This window comes from Leishmania braziliensis, chromosome 19 (assembly GCF_000002845.2).
Source record: "Leishmania braziliensis MHOM/BR/75/M2904 complete genome, chromosome 19".
NCBI classification, from domain to species: domain Eukaryota; phylum Euglenozoa; class Kinetoplastea; order Trypanosomatida; family Trypanosomatidae; genus Leishmania; species Leishmania braziliensis.
The window spans coordinates 70,474-97,500 of record NC_009311.2 but is presented as its reverse complement, the minus strand read 5'-3'; the positions used below and the strand labels follow the sequence as shown (position 1 = coordinate 97,500).

Here is a 27,027-nt window from a genome sequence, read left to right as displayed (position 1 = left end):
CGCATCTCTTCTCTCGATACATATGGTGTGACAGATTCCCAGCTCGTCTTCGCTATCCAGCCACCCCCGCGCTTCTACATTTCTCACACCCTCGCACCACCATGGCCGTTTCCCGCCACGCTCCCCGCAAGGCTTCCCGCGCGCACAAGACCCACCGCAAGCCGAAGCGCTCGTGGAATGTGTACGTGAGCCGCTCGCTGAAGGCGATCAACAGCCACATGTCGATGTCGCACCGCGCGATGATGATCATGAACTCGTACGTGACCGACTTGCTGGAGCGCGTTGCCTCGGAGGCTGCGTCGATTGTTCGCGTGAACAAGAAGCGCACGCTGGGTGCGCGCGAGGTGCAGACGGCGGTGCGCCTTGTGCTGCCGGCCGAGCTCGCGAAGCACGCCATGGCTGAGGGCACGAAGGCCGTGTCGAACGCGTGCCGCTAAGCCGGTTTGCCGGGTGTCGCGGGAGTAGGTGGGTGACTGCCGCGGATGCTGTCGCCGGCGACTGCGGTGTGCAACCCCTCCTTTTGCTCTCCTCGCTGCGGTGTGCTCCACGCAACCTGCTCGGCCCCCCTCATAGATGCAAGTTTTCTTTTAGCATTTTATTATTCTCCTCCCCCCTCCCTCAACATGAAGTGTGTGTGACAGCGTACTGGACATGAAGTGAAAAATGAACAGTGTCTGCGCTTGAAGGGTGCAGGTTGGGGATTGATGGTGCCTGCGATGTAGACTTCCGCATCTGCAAGGTACAGATGGATGAGGGCAGTAGGCGCCGTCATCTTCCACTTGTTCCCTTCTCCGTGCATCTACTCGAGTCTCTTGTTTCTAGGCTTCTTTCTGACTGACCCCCCAATTTATATCCTGGTCTCATGAGGAAGTTGGGCTCGGTGTTGTGCACCTGTTCAGATCGTTTCCCGGCCGTTTTCCCCTCTTTCCATCTTCTCCTTCCGCCTCCCCCTTCCTCACATCTTCCCCTTGATGGGTACCCACACACGCACAAACCACGCAGCTAGTGAACACACGTGAGATTTCTTAGCTGTTTTTCTCTAACCTCCACTTCTTTTCAAGAAGCATTACTTCCAACCTTGGACGAGAGAGCCAAACAAAAAACGATCAAGAGCGAACAGGTGCTACTTTTCTCTTGAAAATGAGCGCAGGCCCAAAGCCAGAGGCCCGCCAGGCTCCAAGAGAGCGGAACTCATCAAAGCCCGCCACCACCAACTCCAGTAGTGCACCGGCAGAGCGACTACAGCGCCGCCGTGACAATGCGGAGCGCCGTGACAATGGGGAGCGCCGTGAGGGCGGTGAGCGTGGCGATCGTCGTAATCGTCCAGAGCGCCAAGAGCGTCCGCGCCGTCCGCCGGCGGGAGCGGCTGTTGCTACCGAGAGGAGCAAGCCCACTACGGAAGAAAAGACGCATGGACCAGTTGTGCATGTGAAGGGTGACATTGCGTCAGGGTCGACATGGGCGAAGAACGGTAGTGGCCCGTCGTTTGCAGATATGGTGCGCCAACGCACCAACGCAGCGGCTGAGGGACGCGGCGCTAAAGCAACCCCCCCTCCGCAGAAGGGAGTGGAGTCACAGGCGCAGACGCCGGAGCTACCTCAGACCCAGCCCAACCCTGTGCAGCAACCCGACCATGCGCAGCCAGAGGAGTCATCGGAGGAAGAGGTGGTGGTAATCACCACCGTCCAAGCCCCTGCCGTGGTCGAGGTGGAGTCGATCCCTGAGCCGCCGGCGCCCGCCGCGCTAGTGATTCCGCCGCACTACGTACTGGAAATTGAGCGCGTCGTTTCCGTTAAGCTGCCGCCCCGTGTGACACAGACAGCAGAGACGCAGCGTGGCCTTTACATGTTCTCAGCCCAGGCTGGCAAGCCCCCGACCCCTCCTCCGACGGCCCAGCAGCACGCTGTATACCGCCCCGACACGGCGAACCTCGGCACGCGGCAGTGGTCTCTTGGCACCGACTCGCGCATTCAGCAGCCCCCGCAGCAGCAGCAGGCTTGGCCTTCGGCTAGCCAGTTCGACTACTGGAACAACTCGGAGCGTGTACCGGCTTCCCGGCCGTTCATTGGCACCCAGGCACAGGCGCCGTACAACTCTTACCCTTCCGCGGTGCCGTTCTCGCACCAGCGCACCTCAGGCAATGCGTTTCCCGTTCGCTTCCGCTCCAGTGAGGTGCCCGAGTCGGCTCTGCGCCAGCAGTCTGCCGTTCCCTTCAACCGCGCTTCCCAGCCGACAAATGGCGGCGGCGTGTGGTAGAGGAGGCTGATGAACGTTGACGGTGTATGGCGAGTGGCACCACACTTCCGTTTTCTCAAAGCATTTTGTGTCTTGGCAAGGAAAAGAGAGAAGAAGGGGTGATGGAGCAAGCGGGGATTGCTGGGGTCAACAACATTACCCAGACACACGCCCCCAGGATGCATGACCGCAGCATAACGGCCACAGCTGTTTTCTTTCACTGCTTTTTCGCGTCTCCCTCCGCGAGGGCACCCGCAAAAAAGTGAAGGATGCTTCGCTCGTCTCCTCACAAAAGCCTACCCCTGTCACGACGAACTTCGCTCAGCAGTCCGCGTTGCGCAAAGGCGTCTGCGTTTGTGCGCCTGTGTGTATGGCTGCGTGTCTGCGTCACTTTTTTTTCTAAATAACACCAAAGAAGAAAAAAAAGGAAAACACAAACGACGGTCAGGAGGGTCCGCAATAGACGATGTTGTGGCGAAAACACAGAAGAAAGCAAAAGAGAGCCAATGCTATGCACAAGACGTTGAAAGCAACTTGATATGACGGTGACTGGCTCGCAACCGTCTGTTTGTTGCTTCGTGTTTTCCTTCGCTTGGTGTAGCGTATTTGGCGTACGTTGATTTTCGTGTTTGCTGTCCCTCAGCTTACATAAGCGTCACGCTTGGCTTTGCTGCTGGACAGGCGTGCTATAAGCTATTCCTGTTCATCGTTCTAGCGCCATTTTTACCCCCTTCAGCGTTGACTGGAGGAGGACACCACTGTGTGCCACAGGTCGCAATCATTAGATCCGCTTGAAAGGCTCTCCTCTGCCTCTATGCTTGCACGAATATGAACGGTGCTTCAGACAAAAGCTTCTGTGATCCGAGCTCATCTCTCTCGCGCTTCTTTGTCGTTCTCGGTCTATGCTGTTCCTCGTCGCCATCGGTGTTTTACGGTGTTGCTCAACGGACTCTCCGCCATATGCTCTTTTTGTTTTTGCAAGGGAGAGTTTGAAACTTCGACTGTTCTCTCTCTGCCTCACACGATCTGCACGCCCGCTTCATCGAGTACACACGTACCCGCTAGCACGGCGCCCTTATTTGCATCGTCTGGCGTTATTCGTATCAATTTGGCGTGCACGCGGGGCATCACCGTCGCAGCACTGCACACCCAGCCGAAACAACAACAAAAATGGAATACATCCCTAACACCGATGGGCTAATGCGCTCTACCTTGCGCGACACCATCCGTCGTCTTCACCGCGTGCGTGCCAAAGCTGGCGCCAGTGATGAGCGCGAGAACCAAGAGAGCTCGGGTGACCCCTTCCAAGACTTGACGAATGCCTTCATTCAGGCGGCCACACGGACCAAGAACAACATCAACGAGCGCAACGAGGGCTGCCGACAACACGGACAGGACCACATGGCCATTCAGCAGTCCAACGAGATTCGCAAAGACCTACGACAGATGGAGGGAACACTGGTGGAGCTCCGCAAGTTAGTGGACGAGGCAGAGCACCGGCTGGCGAAAGAGAACCGGAAAAAGAAGCCCAAGGCAAGCAAGGTTCAGTTACTTGAGCGCAACTACGAGGGACGTCGCTCGCAGTACGACAACTGCGTCACCGCACTGCAGAACCTCCAGAACATGGATGCACAGCGCATCGAGGTGGGTAAGGGGCAAATCAACACCGCAGAGGAGATGCAGCTGGGAAAGCGCGCTCAGCTACGCCAGCAGCTACTCGGCATGCGGCGAAAAGATAACGGCAATGGCGAGACCCTGAGGCCTGGCGATGTGGAGTTGGTTGACAACACAACTGGTGGTGGCCGGCTTCAGGACAACGAGACAACCAAGGAACAGATGCAGACCATCGCGGCACAGGACGCAAAGATCGAAGCAGGGCTCAGTCGCCTTAAGGAGGGCGTTGGCCGCTTGCACGATTTAGCCATTCAAATTGGCTCTAGGATTGACATACAGAACGAGATGCTGGATAAATCGGAGCAGACCATGGACAAGAATACCCAGCAGCTCCGCGCCGTAGAGCGGCGGCTCAAAAAGTTCATAAAGGAGACGCGCCCCATGAACTGTTTCCTGTATCTTTGTTGTGTCACCCTCATCATCGCTCTCGTCGGTTTTTTCCTTGTGCAGTTCCAGGTCATTTGAAGGAGATGCGGCACGTGCGTCTCGCCACTCTTCCTTACGCTGTTGCTAACAAGCACTTGTGTTTGTTTCCGTGGCGTACAAGACCACTTCTTGTGCTGGACACCACGGACTAATCTGCTCTTTTGTGTTCACTCCTTTTTGCTTCCTTTGCCCTCCTCTCGCCCAGAGGCACTCCCCTGTCTGCATTGCTGCTAACCTGTTTTGCCAGTCTTCTTTTCCCTTCTGTTTTTCTCTATCACATGCTCGTGTTGTTTATTTGCCTGGTGGTCGCTCTCCTCAGCTGAGAGCTGAAACGACAAGCGAATATAAGAAAGCTGGAGCTGGGGTTATCCGATTGCGTCCCTCTCCCTGCACAGCGCGCGCCTCCTAGATGTGCACTTCTCCACCTGCACAAGTATAACAAATGGAGAAAAATGCAAAGGGCCCAACAGTACGTATCACCGCCAGAACTGCTCCTCTACCACCCCACCTTGCACCTGCGCAAGGGCATCTTCTCTTTTCGGTCGCCCTCTGCTACCCGTTACCCAGCACGCCTACTTTCTCTCCCCTCTCCCTTCTCTCCTAGGCCTCCACAGTCCACTAAAACACGCTATCCGCACAGAATAACGACCAGAAGGCAGACCACAAACTCGTCGTCTAGAAGAGAGTTCTCGAAACGTCACGTCTCCCTCAGCACAAGCCTCCTCTCCGCACTGTTAGGACGTTCTCAATGTGCAGTGCACAAATGTTCATGCGACCCCGTCCCCGCAATGAAAAAAAAGCTACACCTTTTTTCACACCCGCTCGTGCCGTCACCCCTGTCTCCAGGGTCGTGGCATTAGTGTGGGGTGTGAGCAGCTACCCGGGTTAGGGTTAGGGTTAGGGTTAGGGTTAGGGTTAGGGTTAGGGTTAGGGTTAGGGTTAGGGTTAGGGTTAGGGTTAGGGTTAGGGTTAGGGTTAGGGTTAGGGTTAGGGTTAGGGTTAGGGTTAGGGTTAGGGTTAGGGTTAGGGTTAGGGTTAGGGTTAGGGTTAGGGTTAGGGTTAGGGTTAGGGTTAGGGTTAGGGTTAGGGTTAGGGTTAGGGTTAGGGTTAGGGTTAGGGTTAGGGTTAGGGTTAGGGTTAGGGTTAGGGTTAGGGTTAGGGTTAGGGTTAGGGTTAGGGTTAGGGTTAGGGTTAGGGTTAGGGTTAGGGTTAGGGTTAGGGTTAGGGTTAGGGTTAGGGTTAGGGTTAGGGTTAGGGTTAGGGTTAGGGTTAGGGTTAGGGTTAGGGTTAGGGTTAGGGTTACAGCTGGGGACCCATGTAGCAGAGGAAACTACAAACGCACAATAGTAGAAAAACCGGGTGGGCTGAAAAGGAAAGCGGAACTGGGTGGATGATGGGCGCGCCCCATCAGGAAGAAGGTATAAAAAAAGGAAACCACGCTCACGGGTTAAGAGAATCTGTTTGAAAGGAGACTTTGAAACTTTGTTGAAACGAGAAATTCATCATCTTGCAAAATATTACCTGAACAGAAAGCGGTTCATTTAAAGGAAATTTTTCAACCCTAAAATTTTTCACTCACCATCTACATGCGGTTCGTCCACGCCACAGTCGACGCCCTCACCTTCCCACGGTTCCCGGAGTACACACCCCGCATCCGCGGAAGGAAACCGGTCCGCCGTTCTGTGGCCTTCCGGTCCGTTCCGGACATCCGAGAAATTCATGTCTAGGGTTGGGTGGGTGGGCGTTTTTTCGTCGCGGGCCGCATCAACACTTAGAGTGGATTACTTCATTTATGAATAACACATTAGAGAAGAAATAAAGGGACAATAGAAAGTAATCATTCATAACAGAAACACATATTTCCGACCTGTGGCCATAATTTCCAATCGGGAAACATTATGGCACCCAGTCTGTATATTTCGCAAATCCATCACCACATCCCACCAACCACCCCCATCCCCCTTCCAGTTCTTTTGCCCAGACAAATTAACCCGGCCAACTATAAGGTCAAGTGCCATTCGATTGCCTTTGTGGTTTTACACGCCGCCAATGGAACCCTAACCCTAACCCTAACCCTAACCCTAACCCTAACCCTAACCCTAACCCTAACCCTAACCCTAACCCTAACCCTAACCCTAACCCTAACCCTAACCCTAACCCTAACCCTAACCCTAATGCCACCGTCCTGTGTGATAGGGTGCTCGCGAAGATATTGATTTCTTGAAGACAAGTAAAGGGCGAGAAGGGAGAAAGATTTGTGGAAGGCAGATGGGTATGGAGAGAGTCTTCGCGACCCCATTGGGAAGGGGCGAGGCAGGCACGCAACCACGACCGCGTCGCCGCGTCATGATTATGCCGCCGGCCTCCTCTACCGCGCTCGGTCGCGTGAGGAGCACATCAAGTCGTCTTGGACTTCTTTTGTGTGCTTTTTCTTATGGCTTGGCACCGGTACCGGGGAAGCCTCCCCCACCGGGTGCCCATTCATTACGGTCAGAGGGCGGCATGCCAAACGGACATGCGGGGAGTCGCCAGAAGAAAGGAAACGAGTCGGTCAGCCGCCGAAAAAACAATCAAGCTACAAGCGCCAGCACCAGCGGGGCACGCAGGGACGCACGTACACGAATCCAGGCGGCGCTGCGGTCGCCAAATCTACAAAAACGGAAGCTACAGAACCCGAAGGGATCGCTGGGAACAATCGGGAACCCATGCCGCAGAGGAAACTACAAAGTCAAAACTACAAACGCACAAAAGTAGAAAAACAGGGTGGGCTGAAAAGAAAGGGGAACTGGGTGGATGATGGGCGCGCCCACTCGCTTCCAATCGTGTCGTCCGCGAGGGTCTGTGCTGTCCAAACCCGTTCCCGCACCTGGCTCGTCGCGGTTCAAGTTTTTACCTCGCCAACTCCGAGTCTCGGGGCGACGCTGGGTCCGACATCCGCGTAAAACCAGGGCCGAAACCCTGTTTGAAAACGGTGCATCTCGTGCGCCTTCGGGGACGAGTCCCCAGGTGAAGACCGTTAGGGTCCATTCTCAGGGAAGGGAGAAAACAGCTTAGCGCCAGGCGCCTGCCATCAGGAAGGAAAAACAAGAGACAATGAACCAATGATTAAAAATGAGAAATTAAAAATGAGAAATCACTTGAAACATTATCTGAAACGAAAGCCATTCATGTTAGGAAAAAATACAACTCGCAAAAATACAACTCGCCTCCTGCGTTGGTAGGCTCGACATGCGGTTCTTCCACGCCGTGGTCGGCACCCGCACCCTCCCGCGGTTCCCGGAGCACACACACACCTCCGCGGAGGGAAACCGGTTCGCCGTTCTGTGGCCTTCCGGTCCGTTCCGGACATCCGAGAGATTCGTGTCTAGGGTTGGGTGGGTGGGCATTTTTCCGTCGCTGGCCGCATGAACTCCACTTAGTGCGATTACTATATACATTTGGCGAAGAGATAAAGGGACAAAGGTAAAGTAAGAATCCATAGAAACAGATGCAGGAGTACATATTTTCCGACCTGGGACCATAATCTCCACATCGGGAAACATTATGGCACGCAGCCGGTCACACGTCACAAGCGGAAGTGAGGAGTAAGTTTCCGAGACACACGCGCTCACTCAGGATTCCTTTCCCAAGGATAGAAGAACACCGATTCAGCTATCGGTCAAATTTCCCAGATCCAACACCACATCCCACCAACCACCCCCCCCCCCCTATAAGGTCAAGTGCCATTCGATTGCCTTTGTGGTTTTACACGCCGCCAATGGAACCCTAACCCTAACCCTAACCCGTGTACCCTGGCACTCGCCCTCGGGAGGATTTCCCTTGTACAGTGGAAGAGGGTGTCGCAGGGATAGGAAGGAGTGGAAGAAAATGCCCGCACTCGAACCGTATCCCAGCGGAGCCTTCTAAGACCCAATTCCGGGATATTCGGCCGAAATGAAAGCTTATATGTTATGCGGCAAAGCTGCTGTGAGGCGTTGTGTGGAGCGTTGTTTCTTTTTTGTCTTCTGCAGTCTACTTCTCGTTGGTGACACTTATGCGGGATTGTGTAGGTGGCGCTGTGTTGTGTTTTTCCTTTCTCACAGTTCCATTGGCAATACCCACCTGTAGTGGTTACCGATGTTGGCGTGCGAAACCGATGTTGGGAATGCCCTGCTTGCTTTCCTCAGGGAACTTTGCTTTTCTCCGCTTCAAAGGGTGGGGGGCGTTTCCATGCTCAGCATGCGCAATACGACTTCCATTTTTGCCTTTGAAGGACAGGCGGGGAGAATGTTTGCACCCCAAGGACGCGACAAGTTATTTTATCATTGTCTGGTCTCCAGTGTGTTTTTTTTTTTTGAATTGTTTTTTTCTCCCAACCAATCGCTTTTTGTCCCACAGGGGTACTATTTGAATGAGGACAAGTGCTGTTTCGGGCGATATTCATCACTCATTGAGCGTTTTTCTGGCCAAGAATTTCCGAGGATGTCGCAGGATACACCTAATTGCCTTTGGCGACGCGAAGCAGATCATGTTTTGTTTTCAGGTGTATGCCGTGCGACTGTTTCTAGTATTTGCGGCGGAAGTTGTTACTCGCAATGCTGGATGGCTCGTAGCTGATGATGCTTGTGAGTTTTCTTTGTTTTTTTTTTTCTATTAATGGCGGTCTGCTGGGAATGCACTACCGATTGAATTCTTTTCTTTTGGAAGATGTCGAAATGGAGTAATAGGCATTAGCATAGCTCTTGTCGTAGGTGCTATGAACCTTCGTGCTTCTGAGATAAAAATGACGTACAGAACTCATAGTGCATTGGGATGTCTACGCAGAAGCGCCTGGGGATCCGAGCATAGTATCGCGCTCTCTATGACGGATATATGCTGTCGTCGCTCTGTTATTTGTAGCGGCAATGTATGCGGCAAGCTTTTCTTTTTAAGTATGTCGCCCTTCACAATCTCAGGTAGATACATCTTTCTTTGCGCCTTTTCTTGATCTTTTGCATGTAGGCCTTTGTGATATCCTTATATTTTCAAATGGAGCGCGACGCACAGTTCGAAAATGTATAAAGAGCAGCTTATTGCATTCTACAAGCGGTATAACCCCGCGTGCTTGGAGTCTGTGGACGAAATCTTGGATATTTTTAAAGGTCGAGAAGAGGAACTTTTTCATGTGTTGGAGGAGAAGTATGTGGCACAAGAAAAGTTTGCTACTAACAGGAGCAACACAAGCACTTCTGTCACACCTACAGCTCTACCAGTCTATTCTGTGGACAACTTTGGGGAGGTGGAATTGGACAAAGTGCCGAGGAATGGCAGCTTCTCCTTGTATGCTCTTTGTGAGCGCCTAAGTGAAGCACTGAAGGCTAAAAGGGACGAAGTTAGTCAGTTGATGACGAGATTGCAATCTGTGGAAGGCCAGCTTAAAGAGTGCAGCCGTATAAGGACCGCTGCTCCTGTTTCTGAACTCTCCGAACGACGCGACTTTGAACGAACCTCTGTAAATCGTGAGCTAGCACAGAAGCTTAGAAGCTGTGAGAATGAGAGCGCCTCTCTGGGCGTAAAGAACCGTGAACTTCGAAGGGAAGTTGTTGTACTTCAGGCAGAAAATGAAGCTCTGCGTCGTCAGAAAAAGATAGATGAGGATACTTTAGTCGATCTACAAAAGCTCGTTGACGAATGTAAACAGAAGGAGCACCGTCTTCTTGAAAAGATTGCTGCTCGGGAGCTAGCAACTGGGACACTGTTGCACGAAGATGAATTTCTGGAGATTATTCGAAGCAGCCAACAGCAGCTGAGAGCCTTCTACGAGGACAAGATTTCCACTATGCAGGACGAGATGGATCGCTTCTACTCTCACGCATCTGCATGCATTCGGGAAAAAAATGCCATCATTGACACATTAAAGAGCGAATCGATTTAGATCTGATAATGTGTTCTGTTTAGTTACCGCATTCATTTTTTTTTGTTTGTTAATTTTTCCTAGATCGTGAAAGTGAACTTGTGAAGAAGCAAACAGAACCTATATGAGCGATGCCGGTCTTTGCTCAGTAACTGGTGAACAGCTGTGCTTTCGTGTTCCGTTATGCCTCAGGCGAAAGCGCTCTTCCTTGCTAGAATGCGTTGCTACGCTTGCGAGCTAATGAAGGCTCTATTTCTCCGAAAATGCACTGTTTTCCTTCGCTGTTGCGTTTACCAGCTAGTATGTTCACGCTACTGAAAAAGCTTTCTTGTGTGATTACATGACCTGTGCTCACCTTTTTCTCTTTTTTACTCTCTCGCTCTTAAACATGAGCGTTCTGAAGTAGATGCGGCAGCGACGAACGGTGCTTGTGACCGAGGAGGAGTTGCCTGTTGAGCGAGCAACAATTTCAAGGCATATCGCGAAGGTAGACATTTTCCCAAAACCCAAGGAGGATTACCGGCGCGAGCAAACAAAATATGGCGCTTATTTAAGTGTTTGTACAGTGTGTTTTGTCGTGCTTCTTGTGTTATGGGAGGGAGTTGCCTACTTGAGAGGGCGCGACGCGTATGATACAGATGTCTCACTCGATAAAGGGCTTTCAGACGAAATGCCGGTACATTTCGATGTTCTGTTTCCGTATATGAGCTGCAACCGCTTGAGTATTGACGTAGTCGATGCTACAGGAACGGCGAAGTTCAACTGTACAGGCACAATACACAAGCTTCCCATATCAGGCGACGGTGAAGTCCAGTACAAAGGCACCATGAAAGATCTCGGCAATGATATAGAGATGGATGATACCGGAGGTGATAAGAAGTGTCGGCGGTGCCCTTCATTTGCCTTTGAGGGAGTTGCTGCAGATGTCCGCAATGCTGCAGCGTCGAAGTGCTGTGACAGCTGCGACAGTGTTTTTGAGCTGTACAAAGATCTGGAAAAGGAGTTCCCTGGCATTGAGTACTTTCCTCAATGCTTGGAACAGCTGTATGAGCGTGCGAGGGGGTGCAATGTGATCGGCTCGCTCGATCTAAAAAAGGTTCCTGTGACTGTCATTTTTGGTCCTCGACGGACTGGTCGCCGTTACTCGTTGAAGGATGTGATTCGACTGGACACCTCTCATGTGATTAAGAAACTGCGGATTGGTGACGAAGCTGTAGAGCGGTTTTCGAAGCATGGTGTGGCGGAACCACTCTGTGGTCATGAGCGATTTTCGAAAACCTACTCGGAGACAAGGTACTTAGTGAAAGTGGTGCCTACGACGTACAGAAAAACGAGAACAAGAGACGCAAAGGCCTCGACGTATGAGTATAGTGCCCAGTGCAGCAGCCAGGCTATTGTTGTCGGCTTCAGTGGCGTAGTCCCTGCTGTTCTGTTCGCTTTTGAGCCGGCAGCTATCCAGGTGAACAATGTTTTCGAGAGGCAGCCTGTTTCGCATTTCCTAGTCCAACTCTGCGGTATTGTAGGTGGGTTGTTTGTTGTCCTGGGATTTATCGATAGTACTGTTGAGTGGTTTGTTGATTTTGAGAAGCGGCATCGCTAGTTGCGTGTTTTCCTCTTTTCACTCTGTGTTACGAACGGGAAGATGTAGAAGAAAAATCTAAGCCGTCTGAGTGATGCACCTACGATCGTGGGAGGCCAGCGAATCGACACTTTACGTCTCTTCTTTTTTTTTTTGCGCCCAAACAAGGTGAAAATCTGTGAATCAATCTGATTGGCGTTTGGCGAGACCTGAGTAGCGGAGTGGCAACATATGGGCATCGCGGAGGCAGGCAGTGACACTGCGATTCTTCTAAAAACTCAAACCTGGTGATCCTGTTGACTATTTTTTTTTTCGTCGCTCTCTATCATGTCAGGTACCTGAGGAGTATCTTGCGATAAAAGGGCTGCTCCCTGTCTCGTACGTGACAAGGGAAAAAAGTGTTTCTTGTGGCTGGTACAGCAACGCTGTAGGACATGAAATACGACAGAATAGTACGTCGTCATAGCAGTGCCAGTAGGCTCGATTTTGCGTACACGGAGGGTTCATGTTTCGTTCTCCTTTTCTTCGCTACGCCCCTACCGGTGCGGCGAAGGTACCGGAGCAGCTGCCTGAGTGGGCGATCAAAAAGCGCACGTACCTAAGCTTGGCACTGGACCGATGGGCACTAAAATTGCAACGCTTAGCCACGAAAGTAATCGCCGTTAGTGATCGTATGATGGGCGTGCAGCCGAAGGAGGAGCTCTATCGCATTCCGCGTCTCCTGAAGGTGAGTGGGAAGCGACCGACGGTCATGGATAACTGTTTCATTGCGCCAAGCGCTCTAGTCACCGGTGATGTGCATGTGGGGCGAAAGAACTATATCGGTTATAACGCCATCCTTCGTGCCGAAGAGGGAGAGAGCATTCACCTTGGCGAGAGCTGCAACGTGCAGGAAAAGGCGGTAGTCACGGGAAACACAACAGTGGGCAAGTGGACTACGATTGAACCCATGGCCATAGTCGAGTCTGCTGACATTGCATCATGCTCGTTTGTAGGAGCGGGCGCAATTGTGATGAAGGGTTGTAGCATCGAGTCCGGTGCTATGCTGTGCGCGGCGAGCGTTCTGCAGTCGGGCGCAATTATCCCTTCCGGTGAGATGTGGGCCGGCAACCCGGCTCAGAAAGTGGCGTACCTCACGGAGAAGGAGAAAGATGACATTATCAAGTCTGCCAAGCATTCCGTCCTTCTCGCTATCGAGCACCACGACTCGTGGGAGCTCACCTGGGAGGAAATCGAGGACCAGCGCGACGCTCGAGAACTGTTTGCGCGGTACGCCGAAAGCAACCGAGAGCTGCGTATCAAGGCTATGTACATCAAGGAGCCGCCACGACCGAATCGGAAGAAGATGGGCCGCCGCACGCCGCAGGAGGTGATGGAGGGTAGCGAGAACACTCCCGCGCTGGCTGAGAGTATGCACCAGGGTTACTAAAACCTGGTGCTGTGGGCGACAAGGTCTAGGGATGTATTTATCCATTGAAGTCGCTATCGTTAGCGTGTGGTGCTGACTGTGGCCTTCAAGGTGTAGTGTACTTGGCTCCCTACCTTTGAGTCGCAAAGGGAAAAAGCTAACGAAAAATATCTGTCAATACGGTTGCGCCTTTCCTTAGTGTTTGTGTGCTTTGCTCGTGTTGTTTACCTTATTATGACTTGTATAGCTTTGTTACCTGCAACTGTTCTTGGCGAAGGCTCCTGTTCTCTGCGTGGGATTGTTTTTCCTTGCTTCAATTGGCGAGCTGAAACGCGTACCTGTAGAAATTCATTCTGCATAGAGGAAGGAAAGTCGCATCCTTTGGCCCCATATTTTTGTTTCTTGCCTAGCGTACTGAGCAAGCTTCCCCGCATCACCTTTCAGTGGATGCTGAGGCCGCTCCCTGGCACACACACACACACAGATATGAAATTTTGCCGGAGCACTTACTGGACCCACGAGGCACTTCGCTTGTGCTAACCCACGCTACTTGAAGCCACCATCACCGTCTGCCTATCCCCTTTGTCTTCTTGTCTTGTGCCACCCTATAACACCATTGATGAGCAGTAACCTTAACTATTGGAAGTCCCCCGGCACTTTGACTACACATCCCACTGCTTTTCTGCGATACAACGGCTGAGGAAAATGAACCCCATCATATCCTGCGATAACATTCATAAGACGTACCTCCTCGGCGTCGAGGGCGTGCCAGCGCTGCGCGGCGCGGATGTGGACGTCTACCCTGGAGAACTTCTTGTGGTGTACGGCACAAGCGGTGGTGGTAAGAGCACGCTTCTCAATGTTCTCGGCACGATCGACACGCCAACGAAAGGGAACATGTTCCTCTTTGGAAAACGTGTGACAGACCAAACGGCGGACTCAGAGCTAGCTGCGCTGCGCTGCAAGCGGATCGGGTTTGTCTTTCAATCATTTAACCTGATCTCCAGCATGGATGCGCTGGACAACGTGTCGCTACCGATGATGATCAAGGGTTCGCTACCAGCGTCCGCCATCAAGAAGCGTGCCACGACACTCCTCCATGAGGTTGGCCTGGGGCACAGGTTGCACCATTTTCCATCGATGCTCTCAGGTGGTGAACAGCAGCGCGTGACGATTGCTCGAGCCCTTGCCAATGAACCAGAGATCTTGTTTCTTGATGAGCCCACAGGCGACCTGGACACAAAGAACACGCACATCATCATGAACATTCTTCTGCGGCTGAACCGTGAACGCGGCCTCACGATGGTGATGGTGACCCATGATGTGTACATGAAGCAGTACGCCCACCGGGTCATTTACATCCGCGATGGCAAGGTAGGCACCACCGAAGACATCCACAGTAATGTTCGTGAGCGCGCTTGGAGGGAGCTGCAGGAGTCCCTGAGCAAGGCAAACGCCGGGGCAGAGGAGCAGAAGACAGCGACCAGCATGCAACGCACTCCCCAGGACTACGCCACATTCTCGGCGCAAGGTCCGCTGAATCTTGATGAAGACCCAGAAATGCAGCAGGTAGTTGATATGCTCTTCGGCCCTCAGCAGAGCCATGCCTAGAGACGGGCAGCACGCCATCTTCCTTTCTATAAGTTCTCTCCCCCTCTATATCATGTCTTTTCGTTTGCACTTTTTGCGTTCATCTTTTTGTTTGCCACGCAGTGAATGCCGTTATGCTCTCTGCTCTCTTCTTCTATGCTCAGTGTCTCTCAGATTTCTCAAGTGCTTTCGACCTTTTAGTCATTTTTTTTTTTGCGTAAAAATGCCTTTTTGATTTGCCTCGTGCTCTCTTACGACGAAACAAAAAAGCGCAGCAAACATAGAAAAGTGGTAGGCAGTGTCTTTGAGGAAAAGCGGCACCTTATTACTCTCCCTCATCTCCACTCCTTAGGGCCCCTGATGGCTTGCACCGCGTCGCTCATGGGGTACACCTGGCGTCAAGATTCCCCATGCGTACTCTACATTCTATATGCACAGTCCTCCGTTGCAGCCGATCTCGGTCGTCGACGAGGTGAACTTGCTCTCTTTAACACTGAGACTTCCTGCTTCTCTGTTCCGAAAATTATTCTCTCCTCATTCGCTGTGTAGCGTAGTACCCTTCTCTCGTGTACTAAAATGATGCGAGAAAAGTCGTAAAACGAGAAAATGCCGAGAGGATGGAGGCTCTGTTGCCTATCGAAACCTGTTTGCGATGTGGCTATCCCTACGTATTTCGCCTGTCGCGCTTTGGCTGCGTGTTCTCGTGCGCGTGCGACGAGTGCGTTGACGTGCTAAAAGTGGCCGCGGCCTTCACCGCCGCCCTTCGTGGGCGAACAGTCGCGGTGCCGTTTGTCCCGCTCATGTCGTCCCCATTGCTGGAACTCACCTGTTCCATGAAGGTGGTGGTCGTGGAAATAGACTTTCTACAAGATCTTGTTTACACGCACTTCCTCAACTTTCATGATGCCGACGTGGCGCAGGTAATGGTGAGCCTTTCCCTCGCACTTCGCGAGCAGCTGGCATTCAGCAGGACAGCTCTGACGGGCCCGGCGGCGTTGATGGACCAGCTCACGGAGGAGCTCCTCGTATCCGCACAAGATCCCGCGCTTCCGTTCTTTGTGAACCCGCCGCCTCCTGGGCTGCGCGAAGCTGTATCTGATATTCTCAGCCGTACCGTGCCCGAAACAGTACTCGATCGGATTCCACACCTTCTTCGTCGTACTATGAAAGCCCATCAAGAAGAAGGCGTGAGGACAGCACTGCGATGGGGAGGGAGGATTCTCTTCGCGGACGACATGGGTGTTGGTAAAACGATGCAGGCATTGGCTACTGTGGCAGCACTCGAGGCCTATCCACTACTCATTGTCTGTCCCTCGGCGGTGAAGCTTATGTGGGCAGACCTGATCGAGCAGTATCTGCATGAGCAGGTGTCTGTCGATGAGATTCACCTGATTCACGGCGCAAATGATGCACTCAGTATTGACGTGCAGCCAAAGGTGGTGCTGGTGAGCTTTCACATGGCAACGGTGCTGGAGAAGCAGTTGCGGTCTCGCAGCTGGCAGTGTCTCCTGTGCGATGAGAGCCATCTGTTGCGCACAAATATTAGCGGAGTCGATGCAGTCTATACTCGTGTGGTGGTAGCTATCGGAAAACGAACGCCTCACTGCCTCCTGCTTTCGGGAACGCCAGTCACTGATACCCCATTCGATCTTTTTAATCAGATCGACACGCTGCGCCCCAGTCTACTGGGAAAATCCCGCTTTGAGTTTGCGATGCGGTACTGCCGACTCACACTCTCTCCCTACTTGCAGATTGGAGAGTCGACGAGGAGGATGGAGCTTTCATCGCTGCTACGCTCTTGCTGTATGCTGCGTCGTCTCAAAGAAGATGTGCTGGAGCTGCCACGAAAAAGCAGAGTTGTGATGCGGGTAGCACATCGCCTTTTGCCGCACAGTAGGGAGCGCCGCAGCGGGGACACATCGTATCAGGAACGCTACGCGAATAGTTGGAAAGAAAACTGGAGCGGCATCACGGAAGCAGTCGAGCACTGCTGCAGCAAGTACGACCGGGTTGTGCTTCTGGCGCACCACATCGGACTGATTGATGCGCTTGTGCAGTGGACTCGTGACCACCGCAAGCACGCTGTCCGCATTGACGGGCGAGTGCCGGTGCAACAGCGAGGAGATCTTCTAGACGCTTTCCACCGAGGAGAGGCCCGGATTGCGATAATCGGAATCACGGCATGCGCCGTGGGTATTTCGCTAGCACCCGCTCAGTGCGCCGTGTTCTGTGAGCTCCCCCCTGACGCAGCGTGGATGCGGCAGGCAGAGGATCGTCTGCATCGACCTGGGCAGCGCGACGAGGTGGTTGTATACTATTTGCTAGGACTCCATTCGCAGTTTGACGCTGATCTCTTTTCCCGCTTGTGCAGTAACCTCTCTGAGGCTGAGGAATCTAGAGGAACGAGCCTCTTGCTTTCACAAATGGACCACGTGTCTCACCCAACACGGCATCCGAAACCTGTTTCGTATACGCCGGGGCATGACTCAGTGCAGCCAACGATGGAGCCTTTGCTCTTTTGTGTTAGCAAAAACACCGGCCGCATCCACGTGCGCGCAAGCGAACCGACCGGCTTTTACACCACGTTTTCGTGGCATGAGGCAAAGCAGTGCGCTCGGCAGCGTCAGGACCCAGTATGGCAGCAGCTGGACACTTTCCTTGACTCCGTCACTCGTCTTTCACCGTTTTGTCGGAGGCAACTCGTCCTCTGCCAGGCGTGGCTGCCACCTGTCTTTCAGTGGAAAAGCGACTGTGCGGCAGTCTCCAATCCACGACGGCGCAACCGCTATTCGAAGACACTACCTGTTGGATGGGGAGTGTGGTGGAAGGTGCGCCGACTGTACTTTCCCGCGTGCTATTACTTTGGTCCCCTCATCGCTGCTGCAAACAATGAGTACGAGGCGGGCTGCCTGAGCTGCGCGGCAAGCCTCCCACAGCTCGATAGAAGCGTGTACAGCCTTGTGCCTGGGTCAATTTGCTGTGCCACCAGCAGCGATTCCGAGCTTTTCTGTTCAGGTAGGTGTAGGGTGTCGTTTATTATCCGGCGGTCTGGTGGCGCAATGCGCCGCAGTGTTGCGGGTGTCGATAAAGGTGTTTGTTCGCACTGCCACGTCGATTGTGAGACACTGTGCACCTCCGTAGCAGCAGTGACGGGGCGGCGAGAGCGCGTGGCTGCGATCGGGAGACTGCACCCGCAACTACTGCAATTCCCCACTTTTTGTGAGAGGATTGTCTCGAATCCTATTCCTGGAAATTTCTGGCATGCTGATCATGTAGTTCCGGTTGCATGTGGTGGAGGGGAGGCGACTCTAGACAACCTACAGACGCTGTGCGTCGTCTGTCACGCTCTCAAAACTCAGGAAGACATGAAGCGAGTGCGACAGCAACGCGTAGTGCTACCTGTCCAAGAGCTGATGGCTCGAACAACAGTCGATGTCGCGTGGGTCAAGGTGACTGCTTCCAGTGTCTCACGTGTGACAAAACGCAAACTATGAACTTCCACTTACTCATGTAGCGTTCGTGCAGTAGCCACGGTAGAAGATGTTGTTGGGGTCACCCCTTTGTTTTCTCTTCCCTCCTCCGCTTTTTCCTTGTCGGGACTGCTAACTCATGTGGCTGTGAAACGGTGGCACTTTTTTCACTCATTTTTCCCCCGTGCGAAAAAAAAAATGTGGTGGCTCAAAATGGTAGTGCAGAGTTGATTTAAGGGATGCCTGGGGAGAAGTGTATCACGCTGCTTCAATATACTCTGTGGCACACCACGCGCACTGGGATGTAGACACCTTCATTACTGCGCACTACACTACCTCTATCAGAATTGTACTATCCCAGACAAGCTGTGTATCGCATGCTTTATTTCTGTGTGTACCCCTCGGCCGCACTTTTTTTCTCTGTACGGTGCATCATAGAACGGCTTTGTCGATGAAGCTGCTCTCGCTCGAAGCCCTGGCGTCCTATCTCTCCTTCACCAACGCACGCGTATACGCGAAAAAATCGCGCTCACACGCATATATCGGCACAGGAACTTTTCTTGTATTTTCATCTTCTACAGGGACACCATCATCAACTGAACTCGTAAAGCAACAGAGTAGTAGTAGAATTAATGACCAAAAAGAAAAATGACTTTCACTCATGCAGCTTAGTTCAAGCTTACGATACGGGTGAGAATGACGAAGTAAAGGATGAAATCGATATTATTGTCAACACTTACGAGAATGTCCGCGTGTCGGGCAAGAGCGTGGCACACTACCGAGTGCTTGTTCCACTTGCATCCGAAATCCGCCCGAGCAGGCGCGTCACACTGGAGATCCGTGTGATACCTGGGTATCCGTATGTGGCACCGGCCATCAGTCTTTTGTTTCCGCCCGGAGTGCAACCCGGGTGTGAGGGTACGCTGTCGGAGTACGAGGTGAAACAGATGGCCAAGGAAGTGTTGAACAACATTCAGCCGTGTCTCCCTAGCGGTATGCCCTGCATGATGCAAATCGTCTCTACCGTGGCCACCATTGTAGAATGCGGCATCGATCCACCGTCGCAGCAGCAGAACAGAAAGGCGCAGGGTGAGGCAAATGTGCCCAGTGCGGGTCAGTCGCTATCACTAACGCCAGTTCCGTTGAAAGCGAAGGAAGCGTTAAGGCTCAGCCTGTTTGCATTTCACCTACTGAAGAAATGCTGTCACATGAAGAACCCGGAGTCAAACGAGGAGGCCGCCAGCAACTTCGACTGGCTTGTAAAGTATCTTCTGGACAGCGCCAACATTTTCCCTGAAGCGGCGCGCAGCTTTTTCCCCTGGAATGGGATTTCGTTTTCGCGTGCCTTCGCCGCGAACATTGAGAGCGCCCTGGCCCTCCCCGCAGATCAGCAGGGCCTGCCAAAGTGGCTTTGGGAGGATGAAGGACACAACCTGCGCATTCAGCAGGGCTCGGAGGGTCGCTACCGGAACGAGTTCATTCAGCAGAGACTTCTCGGGGCCGGTGGTTTTGCCCCTGTGTACGTCTGTCGGAAGAAGATTGACGGCCGCCTGTACGCGATTAAAAAGATTGCAATGTCAGAAGCGCAGTCTGAGAAAGTCGTGCGAGAAGTGCAGACCCTTTCTGCACTTAATCACAAAAACATCGTTCGCTACTATGACGCGTGGGTCGAAGACGGGTGCGATGAGGAGTTGCGCAAATTCGTTGACACCGATGCAGAGGACGAGGAAGATGAGGAAAAAGAAAAGCGCGGCAAGAAAACGCTAGCATCCCGTTCGGGTACTGCTGTCCGCGCTCCGTCGTCATCGGATACTGACAGCAGCTCTTCCCGCTATTCGTCATCAGTGGAGAAGTCCTGCAGCACGGATACGAGTGAGGATGACGACGAATCCGATGAATCCTGCAGCGGTAGTGATGGCGTACAAACCGATGCCAAAATGCACAAACCAGAGGCGAGGCGGTCGTTTATGAATTACCAGACACTTTACATTCAGATGGAGCTGTGCTCTGCCCGCTCACTTCGGCATTTGATTGAAGAAAGTGACTCCAGCGACTCTGGTGGCATCTTCTCTTCTGCCAACGGAGAAAAGGTTGCTGTGTCGATTCTCCGCCAGCTCCTCTCCGTCATAGCTCACACGCATCGGGAGCGCATTGTTCATCGGGATCTGAAGCCTGACAACGTGCTGTTCGAAATGGAGTCCAATCAAAGCAGTGAAGCCGGGACAATTCGCGTCGCAGACTTTGGCCTGGCGCGCGTGATGAGCGGAGTAAAGCGCATCACGAGCGTGCTAGACGTGGATGAGACAAGCATGTCGACAAACATGGTCTCCGCAAGCCATCCCACTGGCAACTGCGGATCGGTGCTGTACTGCGCACCAGAGCAGGAGAAGGGTCTTGAGTACGATTTCAAGGTTGATGAATTCAGCATAGGAATGATCGCGTTTGAAATGTGGCTTGCCATAGCCGGAAAAGGCTTCCGCGAGCGTTTTACTATTATGGGCGAAGTCTGGCGCACTGGCAAGCTACCGCAGTGGTTTGTGCAGTGGAATCCGACGATGGCCGAGACTATCGAGAAGCTACTGGAACCTGACCCACATCGACGCACCACCTGCGAGGCTGTTTTGGGCACAGCTGAGCTTCCAGGTGACCCAGCTGATCTGACGAGTGCGCTGGACACAGTGGACAGATATGGAGAGCGAATAGTGGGACGCATCATTCAGAAGATCCAGCGAAGCGGATCTGAATTTCGCAAGCCGTCTAGAGCATTCCGCGATGACATGCAATTTGTGGGGTCGTCTCAGTGCACGGATGTGGTGCAAGCGGTTCAGGTGATCGGCATGCTGCACGGCGCCGTTCCCGTGGCGCTTTTTGACCCGACTGTGGCAATGAATCCCAAGCTGGCTGAGATGAGTGTGGACTGTGTAGTAGACAGCAGCGGCCGCAGCTATGCCTACTCCACTCTTCCATACTTTGCGACAGCATCGTTTCTTGGCATGCAGGAAAACGTCTCCATCGGCTCCTTTTATCAATTTTATCATCGTACTCGATCCTACGTCATCTTCACGTCCCCGGTGCCTCACTACGACATATTCAATGAGTGCGTCCTGGAGCCGTTTCTATCGCTATGTCACCTGCTGGCGTTTACGGAAACAGCGGCATCAGTCGAGGTGATTGTGTCGCACGTCCACTGGCTAAAGACAGTGTTTCCCACCGAGATCGGAACACGACCGCCGCCACCTGAGCTGTGTCATATTCGGAGTGAGATCCACACGGCAGACCAAGTGGGGCACGCCATCTCAAGCATCACTGAGAACCTGTGTGCTGCCGGACTGCCTCTGTGCGACGAGCGCGATGAGTACATCAAAAAATATACAGTGGCAGTTCTCGACGTCATAGACACGTTTGCGAAACAAATGAATACGCACCTCACTCTAATTATGGACCCGGCACTGCAGCCCAGCGACTTGCTCGTTGCGCGGAAAGCCCTGGAGACGGGCATCATTTTCGAGTGTCGCTCTACGCGCGGGGCGGTGCCTCTGGCCTTTGGCTGTTTTCTGGACAATTTCACAGCCAATTGCACCGTTGTCAACCCCGACATTTCTGCTTTCTCCGTAGTCGTGGACGTGCAGCACCTCCTTGATGTCGGCAAGCATGTGCACGCGACTTGGCGTGAGAATCTTCTAATGGATGGTGTAGCCGCAAAGCGACACGACTCGTACTCGCTCACACAACTTCCTCACGTTGTGGAAGCAGCGATTCAGCTCTGGAAGGGAAACATCCGTGCGTGCATCCGCACCGACACGGACGCTCACGCACTGGTGCGGGTCCTGAAGGCGAAGCAGATCAGGTGGCTACTCTTGGATGGGAGGCGAATCGTAGCGGCGTCAACGAATCAGCAGAGTAAAGGGAACGGACACAGTGGCGACATCGCGCTCGGTGACCTGCAGCAAGCCGTGCGTAGCCTCTCAGTAAAGGGGAAGTCGACAAGAATTGCCAGCATTAATGTTCAGTTTCTTTCGGGAAAAAGTGAGAGTCGCGTAGCTGATAAGACTGTAGAACTGTTCTCTACAATGATGACACCACCTCCGTCCACAGTTGTGGTGGTGAATGCGGACGTGAAGCGCATTCAAGAATGCTTGGTGCAGTTTAATGAGTCGGCGCCGGACTCGTCACTGGAGACCTTTGCAGAGCCCGCACTGGCCAGGTGGCTGAAAGCCAACGCTGCGACGTCGAGTGTGGTGCCTGTCTACTCCCTGACTGAGGGAAAGATCGTCTTTTTTGTAAATTACAAACGATTCAAAGTCTCCAGCAAGAAGAATGCGCCTCGCAACAAAAGCAGGCAGGACAGTAAACTGGGTCATCCCAGCTTCGCTTCCGCCGAGTAAGGAAGCGGCCGTGACATGTCAGTTTGAGTGTTTCTTCTTTTCTCTGGGTGCTTCTTCTCGGTTCCCAAGGTGGGTATTGCTATTTTTCTTTTCTCTGTACGGCGAAGCACGCGCGTACTAGTCTGAAGGGGGTGAAGTTTTAAGAGCGCATGTGCCTCTCTCTCTCTATGGGGAAATGCGATCCTCTGTGTTCCGTTGGGGAAAACAACTGCTTACTGCTCTTTTTTCTTTGCTTGTGACTTCACTGTTCTCATGCAGCCATGCTGTCGGCTGCTGAACAATTTGCTTTATGGATTTCTTCATGTTTTAAACTTCCCCCTCCCCCTGACGATGGGGAGCACATTTCAGCGTGGTACCTCAGGGCCCAGTACCCCCTCTGTGTGGGAAGCCAAGCAGCCCCTACCCCTGCGAATGCCAAGACGCTTCCAGTGTTGACAGGTCAAGTGCCCACGACCTAGGGAGGCCAGAGCAACGGATCGCTACTGATGCCGGCGGTCAGGTGCTGGATGGCGCTGCGTCGGTGCGGCCTGCGACAGTGAAGACGGTTGTACTATCAATATGATGGGCAGACTGTCAGCGGGGCTCGACGTGGCGACCGGCACAGCGGGCGCGGCTGTGCGGCGGCCTGCGAAAGCGGTGGGCAGAGTATTGCGGCAGGGGCCGGGTGGGGGTAGGGTGGTGTTTGACTCGAGCTCTACGGCGGAATGGTCGCGTTGAAAGGAAACGCGCCCGCGCAGTCATTCGGTTGTCATACCAGTGCTAGAAGCATATGGGGTAAGTGGAAGAGAGGTAGTGTCGTGAATAACAAACTTTCATAGAAGCAGGGAAGTGAAGCAGCTTACGCACTGTCATTGAATCCGCATGTAGTGCACAGCTTCACGCTGTAACAACGTGAAAAGGTGCAGCTTTCGTTAATAAGGGGCGCGAGGCGTTGCAGCGTTGCAGCTCCTCAAGCGAAACATGTCGATCATCTCGATCAAGCGGCGCTTCAGTGTCAACTATCCTCTCTCAACCTCTTCTCCTTCCCCTCTCGCCAGCTTGTACCTGAAAAATATAGTTGCTCCCAGTTGCTCTATCAGTTGAGCGCGGGTGCCTTCTTTCCGTAGCCTGAGGGAAGTTTTCATGGCAATTTTTTATTTCCCTGAGTAGAATCGGGGAGAGGCTCATTAACGGCGCCGTCACGCACCCTGTCCCTCAGCAAAAAGACCAGAAAGGATTACCTCGTCGTGTCTCAAGGTGTTGCATGTATTCCTCGCAAACGCAGTTTGCCCACTCTCCCCCTTGCCTCGCCCTATGAAAGGATACCCTCTCCGTTAGCATATCCATCGGCTGTTTCTATAGGTTTCTAGTGAGTGCAGCTTACCACAGCAGCTACTTTTCAGCGGTAGCAATATGGACCACTTCTTCAAGAAGGGCTCCTCTGAAGCAGCTCAGGCAAAGGAGGAGGTGGAACTGTTGCTGCAAAAAATAAAGACAATGGGTGAGGTGGCAGCGGCGTTGGAGACTCAGTTGAATGAGGAAAAGACAAAATACACACTGCTGCTCACCAAAACGAATACTTGGAAGGAAAAAGTAAAGGCACTGAGAGAATCTGATCGAGCGCGCATCGCTGAGCTGGAATCAGAGCTGACCGCCTACCAAGTGGTCAGCGAAGCGACCGACGCTGAATTGACTCCTGAAATACGCGCAGCTGTTCAAGCATCACTTCATGGCATCATAGCCAAACACTCCGAGGAGATCAATGCATGTAAGGAGCAAGTGGCAGCTGTGCAGACCACTTTGAGCTCCAAGGAAACTACCATTGCAGAGCTTACGCAAGAGTTGGAAGCAGTCAAGGAGGTTCATCTGGAGATCCAGCAGCGTTTTACACAGGAAATGGAGTCCATTACTAACCACCATGAAACCGAGATGGCACAGCTGCGCTGTCAGCTTGCATCTCTGGAGGAACTAGATGGGCTAAAATATCGACTGCAAGAACAGCAGAATGAGATCGCCTCGTTGGAGAACCACTCGCTGCAGAAATCACAGATCATGAGTGCTCTTCAACAGGACTTGGCCTCTTCTGCTGAAAAAAATGAATTGCTTAGTCAGCAGGTGCGCACACTGCAAGAAGAACTCGAGACCCTTAAGCAGAAGCAAGCCGTTTGGAAGGAAAAGGTGATGCACATCAAGGAAAAGGACAACGAAACCATCAAACAACTACAATCCAAACTAGCACTCGCGCGTGCACAGCCTCTTGAGATGAATCTCTCCCATCCTCCTGTACCTCAACCCTCTGCAGTTACGCACTCTCGAACGACCGTTGAGGCAGCTCTACTTAACTCAGAGTCTACCTCGACCCAGGCGACCGAACTCAAACCAGAGAACCAACTTTACCAGCTCCCAATACACATCGAAGATGAGCACCTCACACACCACCAGTTTGAAAAGAAACTGGAATTATGGAAGGAAAAGGTGAAGGCCTCCAAAGCCCAGGACGCACAGCGCATCGCTTCCCTGGAGGAGGAGCTGGAGCAGCTCCGCCGCCAGGTGGCCGCTGGTGCGGACGAGCAGGTGCAGGCCCACGAGGCTCTTCGCGCTGAGCTGGCGGTGGCGCGGCAGGAGCGCGATGACGCCGCACAGCAGGCGCAGCAGCATGCCGAGGACACCACCCGCGTGAGGCAGGAGCTGGAGGCCAAGGTAGCGGAGCTCGAGCAGCTGGAGGCAAGTCTTGTGGACTGGAAGGAGAAGGTGAAGGCCTCCAAAGCCCAGGACGCACAGCGCATCGCTTCCCTGGAGGAGGAGCTGGAGCAGCTCCGCCGCCAGGTGGCCGCTGGTGCGGACGAGCAGGTGCAGGCCCACGAGGCTCTTCGCGCTGAGCTGGCGGTGGCGCGGCAGGAGCGCGATGACGCCGCACAGCAGGCGCAGCAGCATGCCGAGGACACCACCCGCGTGAGGCAGGAGCTGGAGGCCAAGGTAGCGGAGCTCGAGCAGCTGGAGGCAAGTCTTGTGGACTGGAAGGAGAAGGTGAAGGCCTCCAAAGCCCAGGACGCACAGCGCATCGCTTCCCTGGAGGAGGAGCTGGAGCAGCTCCGCCGCCAGGTGGCCGCTGGTGCGGACGAGCAGGTGCAGGCCCACGAGGCTCTTCGCGCTGAGCTGGCGGTGGCGCGGCAGGAGCGCGATGACGCCGCACAGCAGGCGCAGCAGCATGCCGAGGACACCACCCGCGTGAGGCAGGAGCTGGAGGCCAAGGTAGCGGAGCTCGAGCAGCTGGAGGCAAGTCTTGTGGACTGGAAGAAGAAGGTGAAGGCTGCGAAGTTGAAGGATTTTGAGCGGATAGGGACTCTTAGTGAGGAAGTGGAAGGCTGGCGGAGGGAAAGTTTGAGGGTTTCTCAGGTTGTGCTGGCGCTGTGCGACTGTACGAGGGCCTGCGATGACGCTGCGTCGGCGACCAAGTGGTCAACAACTCTATGTGACGCTGTGAAGGATTGTCACGAGGCGTTGGAAAAAGCGTCACTAGAAGTTGGCTTGAAGGACACAGGGACGGGTATGAAAGTTTTATTGCAACACTGCGTAGTGTCACTACATGACCGTGCTGCCGCTGTCAATGACTCCGCTCTTCGTGTAGAGGCTCTCGAGAGCGAAGTTTTGCGCCTAAAGGAATCGGAAACCTCATGGAGTATTCGTTGCGAAAATGCCGAAGCGCATGCAAAGGATGTTGAGGAGGAGCTGAGGCGTGCGTCAAATCAAGCAGAACGCGTTTCAGAATTAGAGCAAGAGAGCAGCGAGCTCAAAGCTCGTTGCGATCTACTTCGGAAAGAACTTCAGAGACAACGTGAGGCAGTGCAGCGAGACCGTTCACGGCCTTACGAACCCGCAAATAGCGAGGCTGGTGCGCCTTCAATCATGGAGAGTCAAAGTGCAGTGCAGTCTGCATTGCTTGCGGCAGCGGGCTGTGTGTCGGAACGGGATGTCGCGACAGCCATAGGTGCTAGGAGTGCCAAGTACGAGTTTCTCAAGCCGGGCAAGACAGGAGCTGATGAGCTAATCAAGGAAAATGATAAACTTAGGCAAGAAAACGCACACAACAACGCTGTGATTGCTCAGTACATCCAAGAGTTGGAGGGGTACAAGGCGAATCAACGAGTGCAGGTTAGCATTGAGTATCTCCGTAACATAGTCCAACAGTATCTCTGCGCTGCAGAGGACTTGCGCCCGAAGATGATTCCGGCCATTTGCACAGTCCTGGAATTCAACAACAGGCAAAAAGAAGACGTACAGTTAGCGAATCCACGCTGCCCACGCTTTCACTGACCGTCGTTGACGCTGCGGCGATCAATTGCCTTGAGCGACACAGCTGGTGACTGTTGTGACCATTAGTGACTCTGTCCGTGGCCTGAGAAATACTG

General features: G+C 53.2%; 10 protein-coding genes across 10 annotated transcripts in view; all 10 read left to right on the top strand.

The window, feature by feature from the left end:
- Positions 1-437, top strand: part of LBRM_19_0340 (histone H2B) — a gene marked incomplete at both ends in the record, with an annotated part of 549 nt that extends 112 nt beyond the window's left edge. Inside the window, one exon of the mRNA XM_001564080.1 lies at positions 1-437. This exon is cut by the window's left edge and continues 112 nt beyond it. Within this exon, the coding sequence (XP_001564130.1) occupies positions 1-437 (437 nt within the window).
- Positions 438-1,494: 1,057 nt separating this feature from the next.
- On the top strand, positions 1,495-2,256 carry LBRM_19_0330 (conserved hypothetical protein; the record flags this gene model as incomplete). The annotated part of the gene is made up of 1 exon (XM_001564079.1): positions 1,495-2,256. One exon carries the CDS (start codon positions 1,495-1,497, stop codon positions 2,254-2,256), a length of 762 nt encoding a protein of 253 aa, XP_001564129.1.
- A 1,149-nt stretch (positions 2,257-3,405) lies between these two features.
- LBRM_19_0320 (conserved hypothetical protein) lies at positions 3,406-4,374 on the top strand (the record flags this gene model as incomplete). The annotated part of the gene is made up of 1 exon (XM_001564078.1): positions 3,406-4,374. The coding sequence occupies one exon, from the start codon at positions 3,406-3,408 to the stop codon at positions 4,372-4,374; it is 969 nt and encodes a 322-aa protein (XP_001564128.1).
- Positions 4,375-9,367: 4,993 nt separating this feature from the next.
- On the top strand, positions 9,368-10,228 carry LBRM_19_0310 (conserved hypothetical protein; the record flags this gene model as incomplete). Its single annotated transcript, XM_001564077.1, has 1 exon — positions 9,368-10,228. The coding sequence occupies one exon, from the start codon at positions 9,368-9,370 to the stop codon at positions 10,226-10,228; it is 861 nt and encodes a 286-aa protein (XP_001564127.1).
- A 649-nt stretch (positions 10,229-10,877) lies between these two features.
- LBRM_19_0300 (conserved hypothetical protein) lies at positions 10,878-11,807 on the top strand (the record flags this gene model as incomplete). The annotated part of the gene is made up of 1 exon (XM_001564076.1): positions 10,878-11,807. The coding sequence occupies one exon, from the start codon at positions 10,878-10,880 to the stop codon at positions 11,805-11,807; it is 930 nt and encodes a 309-aa protein (XP_001564126.1).
- Positions 11,808-12,291: 484 nt separating this feature from the next.
- On the top strand, positions 12,292-13,215 carry LBRM_19_0290 (conserved hypothetical protein; the record flags this gene model as incomplete). The annotated part of the gene is made up of 1 exon (XM_001564075.1): positions 12,292-13,215. One exon carries the CDS (start codon positions 12,292-12,294, stop codon positions 13,213-13,215), a length of 924 nt encoding a protein of 307 aa, XP_001564125.1.
- Positions 13,216-13,899: 684 nt separating this feature from the next.
- LBRM_19_0280 (ABC transporter) lies at positions 13,900-14,805 on the top strand (the record flags this gene model as incomplete). The annotated part of the gene is made up of 1 exon (XM_001564074.1): positions 13,900-14,805. The coding sequence occupies one exon, from the start codon at positions 13,900-13,902 to the stop codon at positions 14,803-14,805; it is 906 nt and encodes a 301-aa protein (XP_001564124.1).
- A 596-nt stretch (positions 14,806-15,401) lies between these two features.
- Positions 15,402-18,278, top strand: LBRM_19_0270 (SNF2/RAD54 related DNA helicase; the record flags this gene model as incomplete). The annotated part of the gene is made up of 1 exon (XM_001564073.1): positions 15,402-18,278. One exon carries the CDS (start codon positions 15,402-15,404, stop codon positions 18,276-18,278), a length of 2,877 nt encoding a protein of 958 aa, XP_001564123.1.
- A 608-nt stretch (positions 18,279-18,886) lies between these two features.
- Positions 18,887-22,639, top strand: LBRM_19_0260 (protein kinase; the record flags this gene model as incomplete). The annotated part of the gene is made up of 1 exon (XM_001564072.1): positions 18,887-22,639. One exon carries the CDS (start codon positions 18,887-18,889, stop codon positions 22,637-22,639), a length of 3,753 nt encoding a protein of 1,250 aa, XP_001564122.1.
- A 1,392-nt stretch (positions 22,640-24,031) lies between these two features.
- LBRM_19_0250 (conserved hypothetical protein) lies at positions 24,032-26,932 on the top strand (the record flags this gene model as incomplete). Its single annotated transcript, XM_001564071.2, has 1 exon — positions 24,032-26,932. One exon carries the CDS (start codon positions 24,032-24,034, stop codon positions 26,930-26,932), a length of 2,901 nt encoding a protein of 966 aa, XP_001564121.2.
- Positions 26,933-27,027: the final 95 nt, after the last annotated feature.